An 8,469-nucleotide genomic window follows, 5' to 3' on the forward strand; every position below is an offset into this window, starting at 1 on the left:
CTGCTTCCTGCAGCCTCTCACCCACCTCAGAGCCACTGCAGAGGGCAGGTGAGGGTGGGACCAGCTGCGGTTGGGCCCCAGGAGAGCAGAGCCAACTTTCAGCGGGAGGTGGACAAGGCAAGGAACTTGGGGCGGGGAGTGCACGTCGGAGCCGAGTGGCCAAGAGTTCCCCAGGTGGTAGGTTGTTGGGCCACCCATTCCCCTAGAGGAGGGTGTGTAGTGGTTAAATCAGGAGCCAGGAGTCAGATACCTTAGGTCTGAATCCCAGCTGTCCCGCCTCTTATGAGCAAACCCTTCATCCCTTGAAACCTCAGTTTACCAGCTGCAAAATGGGGATATGAGTTAATAGTAAGGTGTTGAGAAGGTGAAATGAGACACAAGAAGCCATGAGATAAGTGTTGATCAGCATTTTCCTCAGTTTGGGGGTATGACTCTCAAGACAGAGGGACTGAGGCCTAGGAGAAGGGACGACTGTGGGGGTGATTGTCACGACTGTGGTCTTCTGAGCTTGGGCTTGGAACTAACGAGGCTCCTTTTGCTTCCTTCCCAGGCCCTCTGGGGGCCTGCCCCACGGCATCATGATGGGGAAACTCCCCCTGGGGGTGGTCTCCCCTTATGTGAAGATGAGTTCGGGGGGCTGTACAGACCCCTTGAAGTTCTACGCCACCAGCTACTGCACAGCCTACGGTGAGCGCCCCATTGTGCCAGCGTTACCTCCAGGACACTGGCAGGAAGGGAGAGGAGCAGCCCCTCTGGTCATTCACGCTGCAGAGGGACCCCATTGCATGGAACCGATCCTTTCCCTGAGGACCTGCACTGTCAGGCTGGCCTGTCTGGCTGCCCCTCCCTGGTTTGGTCACTCTGACTCTGCCACACTGACCTCGTCCCCACCCCATGGACTCCATTTCCTCTGTCTCAGTCCTGAGGGGTCAGGCTTGCCCAGTTCCTATCACATTCACTCCTGCTGGTGGCTCTTAGCCTTCCCTGTCACGATGACCCCTGGGCCCCTTGGTGGGACGCTGCCGCTGCCTGGTTAGCCCCTGCTCACTCTTCCCCCACCTCTGCTGACCCATGGTCCTGTCTCTCTCCCCATTTCCCTTTCAGCAGGTCGGGAGGAGTTCAAGCCCCGCACAGGCAGTCATGTAGGCACAGGCTACAAATCAAATTACCGGCCTGTGATCTCATACCGAGCCAGTCTGGATGCCCTGGACAACCCAGCCATGGGGTACGGTCTATATGACCCCATCTCACCCCCTGCCCTGCTGAGCCTCAGCTCTCAGGGGCATCAGCGCCCATCAGACCAACTCCAAGCTCCATGGGCCTGAGCCTTGCCTGGCCTGCGCTGGGGTCCTGGGTGACTTTGGGCATAGTGCCCAGCTTGGGCCCCAAAGGCCAGCAGACTCCTAAGCCATCTGTGGGAGGACTGAGGGAGGTGGGAAGCTTCTGGGCCTAAGCAACGCAGCCCCTAAAGGACAAAGGCAGGTGGCCCTGGTGGTCCTAGCTCTAACTCTTGCCCCACCCTCAGGGAACAAATTCGGGACAATTTCCAGACAGTGACCAGTCAGAGTTATCGGCCCTTGGAGGTGCCTGATGGCAAGTACCCACTGCCCTGGAACATGCACCAGACCAGCTCTGGCTACACGCACGAGAAGCCGAACTCAGGACCCCCCACCAAGGAGGTCAGTGCTGGGCCAGAGCCAGGAAGGAAGGGAGCCCTAGGCTGGGGTGGAGGAGGGATTGGGGGTTGGGTAGGGTGGGGGTCCCTCCAGCAGGCTGGGACTCCCTTGCCAACAGTTGGTCAAGGGGGAGATGACAGGGCAGGCAGTAGCTGCAGTGCGGGTCAGGGGTCCACCCACTTTTATCCTCCGTGCCTTCATCCCCGTCTCCACCCCCTCACCATCTCTGTCCCCATCCCCATGCCTGCCATCACCTTCCCCTCTGTGTCCTTCCCCGTCCCTATAGCCATCCCATCTCCACCATACGCATCTACAGTCCCATCCCCGCCCCGTTGCACCCCCACCTCCACGATCCCCACCACGCCATCCACATCCTCAAGCCCACCCCGCCATCCCCACCACTGCCACCGTTGTCCCACTACTGTCGTCATCATCACCCCGTCTTCTTCATTTCTATCATCCTTATCACCACCACCACCAGAACAGATACTCATTCATTCATCCAACCAGTACATTGCAAACATCTCTTTTATATTGGAAGGTGATAAGAACTGGGGGGAAATATGACGGGGGAGAAGTAGGGAACCAAGTAGAAGTGAAGGAGTCGCAACTGCAGATCGGGAGCTGGGAGGCAGCTTGCTGTGGAGACACTGGACAGAGACGTGAGGGAGGCTAGTGTTCCTCCAGATGCAGCTCTCTGAGGAAAGAGTGTCCCAGGCAGTGTCAACAGCAACTGCAAAGGCCCTGGGGCCAGAGTGTCTGATGTGAGGGGGGACGGCAAGGTGGCAAATGGCTGGAGTGGAGTCAGGAGCCCGCCCAGGTCCTTGTGGGCCACTGTCAGGACGTGGGATCACTGTGAGTGCAGCTGGAATGCCGCAGGGCTCTCCGCAAGGAGGGACGTGACCTGGCTTCACTGTAAAGGGACCCCCTGGCTGCTGTGGAGCTACGCTGTCAGGGTCAAGGGCAGAACCAGGGTCAGGAAGTGACTGCCATCCCCTTGCCTGCCTGGAGGGTAATTGACATTCCCTCCTCCCAGGTCAGGAAGGTCCATTTTGACACCCAGGAGCACGGGCCCCAGGCCATCACAGGGCTGGAGCCCAGGGAGGTGCCCCTGCTCCACCAGCTGCAGGGCAAAGGCTCGCTGGAGTGGGAGAACTCGCGATACGTGAGTGGCTGGCGTGAGTGGCGGCCAGCTGAGGGCTGGGGGCTGGGCACAGGGGCCACACCCCCTTGCTCCCCCTCCTGGAGACAAGTACTGCGCTGACTCACCCAAGAAGCCGACTAAACATGGCCTCAAGAAAGACTGGGAGACCAAAGGGTTTGACACTTGACATTTCAAAAACAGCATCGCAGTGGTCGTGGCGGGCGTCCTTACACGTATCTTAGGATTTCACACCTAAGCTCTCTTCTCTCCTCTACGCCTTCCTTCCGGATGCCTGGGCCCAGAGCAATGCGTTTTGGAGTGGGCATCCGTTTCTTTCCATCAGCCTTTCTCTTCTCCTTTCAGCCCTTCCTGGTCTGGGTCCCTCTGGACCCGTTTCTCAATAAGAAGAGTCCCTTGTGGTATGTGACTTAGTATTCTTGTCACAGGGAACTGTGCTCTCGTGGTGGAATTTTGGCACTGTGATGCCCCCTCGGGGAGAGATTTGTGTCCGGGCTGCTGTACTGGCCCTCTCTGCTCAGAATATACCACACAGGCCTATTGAGAGCACAGATAACCCAAGAGCCGCCACCACCACTGCCGTACGCCTTCCAGGTCCTGGTCTAGATTATGTCTCCCATCGCTCCACCCTCTGTCCCAGGGCCCACGCTTCATGACTTCCGAATACAGCTCCAAGTATCTCAAGGAGCCTTTAAACCAGCCAGGTAGGCCCATGTCTGAATTCAACGCCTCCCTCCCAATGCACCTCCCTACCTCCTACACTTAGGAGAGACCCCCAGGCGCACCCGGACCTGGCATAGGACTAAGAAGGTACCAGCGGAAGGACACACAGGCAGCTTGAGGACACTGTCCTTCCAGGCTGACCTAGTGCCTTAGGCCTGCCGGCCCCCCGCTTGGCCTGACCACGCTGGCTCCTGGCCTGTCAGCTCTTGCCCTTCCCGCCCTTCTCCTCTCACTGCCTGGCCTGGACTCTGGGGTCCTTCCCCTGGTGCCCACAGTCCTCCTGACTCAGGTCTCCAGATCTTTGGAGTCAGCTCCCTCCCCGCCCACTGGGACATTTAGCCTCTGAGGCCATGTGGGTGGGGCCAGGTGGCCCCAGGCGGCACTTTGCGGGGGACTGTCTTGGCAGATGTCTTGCAGAAGACAACCGTCGGCACCAAGGAGGAAACTGGCTTCACCGAACAGACCCACAAGAACCCTATTATCTTCCAGCCACCCTCCCAGGCCCTCCCTGGGGACCCCGTAAGTCCGCTGGGCCCCTGCTAGCATCTCAGGGTGATTGGAGCCCTCCAGTCTAGGGGGTTCTAGCTTTAAAAAAAAATGTGAACTGCAAAGCCCTTAATTCAACCAAAGATGAAAAAGCTTGGCTGACACCACTGCTTTGGTCCAACTCCCCCATTTTATAGATGAGAAGACTGAGGTCTGAAGAGGTAAAGGGGGAGCCAGGGCCACTGAGAGTTCAGACAAGAATCCCGGCCTGCTGGTGCCCATTCAGAGTCCTCCCTCCCGCCCCTCACTTCTCCCTAAACTCTTCCCTTTCCTCAGTTACCTGCTCATGCCCATTTGTGCCCAGCTCAGTGGGGCCTGGAGACAGAGTGCGTGGGGGCTGCTGGCCTCCCTGGGGACAGGGCAGGCCGCCTCTGCCAGGCTGATGCTCCTCTGCCCGCCTCCTTCCAGGTCCTCCTCCCAGGCCGGAGTGTCACCAAGTCGGACTTCCTCCCCATGACTCACCCTCATGTAAGCTGACCGGGGGGAGGCTGGGGGCTGCCCACCTGAGGGGCAGTGAGGACGTGGCTCCGGGAAGGCTGTGGCGGGAAGGGCCACACTCTGGTGCCAGCGGCTGCTCTGCCCCTCCAGGGAGACGAGTTCCTACCTGTGTTGGCCAGAGGCTCCGAGCGGGAGTCTGGCTTCAGCCGAGTGAATGGGTCTCTGAACCCCAGAGTGAGTGACCTGGAAGCCTCCCTCACAGAAGGGAGGAGGCAGGGAGGCTTCCTGGACAAGGTGGCACTGGGGCCAGGCACTGAAGACTGGAAAGAGTGAGGGTATTTGGAGATGTGGAGGAAGGGCCTCTGAGGAGGAGGGCTGAGGCCTGGGGCTGGAAGGCAAGGGTGTGTTCTGAAACAGCAAGTCGGACGTGCCTGGGAGGGGAAGGACGTGCCTGGGGCTGCGGGCAGGTTGGGACTGCGAGGGCCTCTGCCTGCCCTCTCTCTGTCTCTGCTGCCTCAGCCTGGCCACCCTGCCTCCCTTCTTGTGGCTCTGTCCCCTGTAGGTGCCCCCTCCTGGCCCAGAACCCAGCAGCATGGGCCACCGGCAATTCCAGCCACCCCAGCGGATGCAACAGACAAATGTCGCCATGCTTGGCAGGGAGACGGTGGGGAAAAAGGTGAGGCCTGGGCCAGCCCATGGCTCACTTGGGAGAGCGTGGTGCTGACAACACCAAGTCAAGGGTTAAGATCCCCTTACCGGTCATCTTTCAAAAAAAAAAAAAAAAAAGGACAGAAAAAGGTGAGGCCTGCCGCTCCCATCCCCCCCATCCCCACCCCTCCTGACCTGACACCTCCCCTGTCTACCCATCTTGTGCAGGAGCCCACGGGGTTCAGCCTTAACAACCCCAGCTATGTCCGGAGCCCCTATGACCCTGACCGGGATAATCGGTACCTGACCACCTACAACCAAGGGTGAGGCCCCCTTCCCGGCCCGAAGCTGAAACCCATTTGACAGACAAGGAGACTGAGACTGGACTAGTAATGAGCTCACAGCCTTGTGTAGACCAACACTGAATCAGTGTGGGCTCCCCCTGAGGCAGACACTAAGCCAAGGATTTGAGTGCAAGCGCTTTATTGGGAGGTTGGGGGTAGGGGGTGGGAAGGAGAGGAGTGGGCAGCCAATGGTAGGTGTGTTATTAAGCCAGCTGTCCAGGAGAGACTCTAGAAAACTGTAAAACCACAACTCAGAATCATCCCAGCTAAAGGGTGAGAGCTGGAGTATTTATACCCCACGTCCACCAGTCATCGGTTAACGGCTGACCCCGGGTGCAACATGAAATCTCAGCTACCTCCTTGCTCAGGCAAAGCAGGTTCCAGCAACCCAAGGGTAGCTTTCCCCAAGAGATGCAAGACATTGGTGGCCAGGCTGGTGGGCATGGGAAGAATAAGGGGGCCGGGAGGTCTGGAGCAGCAACAGCATCTCCTAATATACCATATCCAGTCCACGCCACGGGCTCCGTGCTCCCTTGAAGGGAGAGCTCTGTGCTGTGTGAACCCTGGGTGAGGGGAGAGTGTCCTGGGCATCAGGGAGGGCTTCCAGGAGGAGGTGGCCCTAGAGCCATGGGGAAGCCTCCTGGGACCAGGACTGGGTGGGGAGGGCATTACAGGATGGTGTAAAGTGTAATTGTGAGGACAAAATCCTCAGAGCTGGGAAACCCAAGCCTCTCTTCACAGCGTCAATCATCCGTGTCCACACTGCCCCACCCCCTCCCTGTTTCTCAAGCTCCCGCTCTCCCCGCCCTGCCCAACTCCACACCCGTCTCTTCTGCCCCTGTGCCAAGATACCTTGAGGAATTCATTCATTCAACAGACTTTCACTGAGCCCTGACTTGGTGTCAGGCGCTGTTCTAGTCCCTGGGAATACACGTAAAGCCCCTGCCCTGCAGGGGAGGAGTGATGCTCAGTAAATGTGATTGACACGTGAGGGCTGGAGTGTGTTAGGTGGTGAGCAGGGACCAGAGGGTAGGAGGGGTGCATGGGGCACAGATCGGAGTTTGAACCTGGTGGTGAGGGTAGGCTGTCTTGAGAAGGTGACGTTTGTGCTGAGACTGAAAAGAGGCGAGGACAGCTTGGGAAGAGTGTTCTGGCTGAGGGGACAACCTGTGTGAGGGCAACCACAGAGTCTGGGCTGGGAGGGCCCTTGGTCATCCTCTAGGCTAAACCCCTCTCCTTTGGGACAGGGACCCTGAGGCTCAGAGGGGAGAAGGGATGCCTGAGCTGCACAGCAGCTTTGTGGCACGTGTGTGGCTGCTCCAGTTCCCACGGGGGTGAGGGGGTAGGGCAGAGGCTCTGATGTCGAGGGACAACTGTCCCTACTCTTCCTTAAGCAGATGCCCTATTCCTGTGGCTCCAGCAGACCCCCAGCCAGCTCTGCTGGATCCCTCCCCCAGCTCCTGCCAGGTGTCAGGCACACTCGCTGGTCTTTGCTGGTGCACCCAGAGGCCCCGGGGGTGTAATCCCTGATTTCCTCATTGGTCCACCTGCACCCCATCCTCATAAGTTCAAGGGTGGGGCCCACATCTCACTTATCTCTGCATGCTCAGAACCTGTCCCAGTGCTTAGCAAATATATTGGTGAAATGGAAGGAAAGTCAAATGTCTAGAAAGAAAAGGATGACAGGGTCCCAGCCCTGAGATGCTGGCGGCCAGGGAAGGAGGCATCAGTGAACGGTCCTTTCACTTTCATGCTCCAAAGTGCTGTCTGGGCCTCAGGGTGTGTGGGAGGGGGCAGCATCCAGCTCAGGGGACAGGGGAGGGCAGGCTTCCTGAGTGAGAGTCCCCCAGGTGGACAGGGTTCAGGGAGTGCCAGGCACAGGGGACAGCATGGGAAAAGGTGAGGATGTTGGAGGGCAGGAGAGGCTGAGGGGGTGAGCAGAGGCCAGCATCCCCCCAACAACCCCTCCTCCGCTCCAGGTACTTTGAGAACATCCCCAAGGGTCTAGACAGGGAAGGCTGGACTCGGGGTGGCATCCAGCCCCAGACACCGGGAGGCTACGCCCTCAACCAGCCGGTCACCCGCATGGAGGCCACCCCCAGCCCCATGGAGAGCCTGCGGCACCTGCACCCTCACGTGGGAAGGTAGCACCGCCCACCCCAGCTTCAACCCTTCTCCCTCCCCCTCGAGTCCCAGCCTCATCCAGGCCCTGCTCCAGGCCTGCCTTCCTGCGTCTGTCCCTGTCCGTCTGCCCCTCCTTTCTCCAGCAACCCTCCCCCACCATGGCTGCTCTCCGCCCCCCCTGACCCCCCCACCTGTCCCTTTGCTTCCTGGTGGCTGTGGGCTGCAGGGGGAGACCAATCCAAAGATGAATGGACTGTGGTTCTGCCTCACTTGTGACTGCTTTCTGCTCAGTCAAATTCCTCAAAAATTACATTTGTCCCAACAATGGCCAGAGTTGGCAGGCAGAGGATGTTTGTGGCTTGGCTGCCCTGGCTGAGCCCAGCCACGCTCTGGGGAGGGACAGGCAGAAGAGAAGGTTCAGGCTAGGCCACCCCACCCCTCTCTCCTTCCCTCCCTGCAGAACCCTGAGCTCAGTGGACCCCTTCTACCGAGAAACACCTCACAGCAGCCGCTTCATGCCACCCAGCTGAGCCTGAGGCCTCGGTAAGGAAGGGGCTGGGGACCCCCACCCACAGCTGCTCCCCGTGTGGGGAGGCTGTCTTGAGCCAGCCCTGCCTCCCAAGCCCCAGGTCAAGCAAGCCCTGCCTGGGGACCCCAGCCCCAGATTGGGATCTGGGAGATCAGGGGGCTTCCTGGGGGTGGGGAGTGCACAGAACCACCCCAGAGCCCCTCACTCGGGCCTTGTCTCTGTTCCTTCACCCACAGGCTTGCCAACCAAACAGGACAGGAGCTGGAGCTGGGCTACTGT

The 8,469-nt window shown here is 59.3% G+C and overlaps 1 protein-coding gene across 2 annotated transcripts; it reads left to right on the forward strand.

The window, feature by feature from the left end:
- Positions 1-578: 578 nt before the first annotated feature.
- On the forward strand, positions 579-8,191 carry SAXO4 (stabilizer of axonemal microtubules 4). Of its 2 annotated transcripts, XM_063095663.1 has the most exons (12): positions 579-687; positions 1,108-1,225; positions 1,526-1,679; positions 2,713-2,841; positions 3,479-3,542; positions 3,968-4,080; positions 4,516-4,575; positions 4,696-4,779; positions 5,108-5,221; positions 5,422-5,516; positions 7,517-7,681; positions 8,122-8,191. In XM_063095663.1, the coding sequence occupies exons 1-12, from the start codon at positions 579-581 to the stop codon at positions 8,189-8,191; spliced, it is 1,275 nt and encodes a 424-aa protein (XP_062951733.1). The 2 variants fall into 2 exon arrangements, with proteins under 2 accessions (XP_062951733.1, XP_062951734.1); XM_063095664.1 differs by lacking the exon at positions 4,516-4,575.
- Positions 8,192-8,469: the final 278 nt, after the last annotated feature.

Source organism: Cynocephalus volans, chromosome 4 (assembly GCF_027409185.1).
Source record: "Cynocephalus volans isolate mCynVol1 chromosome 4, mCynVol1.pri, whole genome shotgun sequence".
NCBI classification, from domain to species: domain Eukaryota; kingdom Metazoa; phylum Chordata; class Mammalia; order Dermoptera; family Cynocephalidae; genus Cynocephalus; species Cynocephalus volans.

What these genes read in the sequence shown, in the direction of transcription:
- SAXO4 (XM_063095663.1), top strand. Translation starts at nt 579, where the DNA reads ATGATGGGGAAACTCCCCCTGGGGGTGGTCTCCCCTTATGTGAAGATG. An exon ending in CAGGACCCCCCACCAAGGAG is followed by an intron (nt 1,680 to 2,712) that starts GTCAGTGCTGGG and finishes CCCTCCTCCCAG; the next exon opens with GTCAGGAAGGTCCATTTTGA. An exon ending in AGTGGGAGAACTCGCGATAC is followed by an intron (nt 2,842 to 3,478) that starts GTGAGTGGCTGG and finishes CCTCTGTCCCAG; the next exon opens with GGCCCACGCTTCATGACTTC.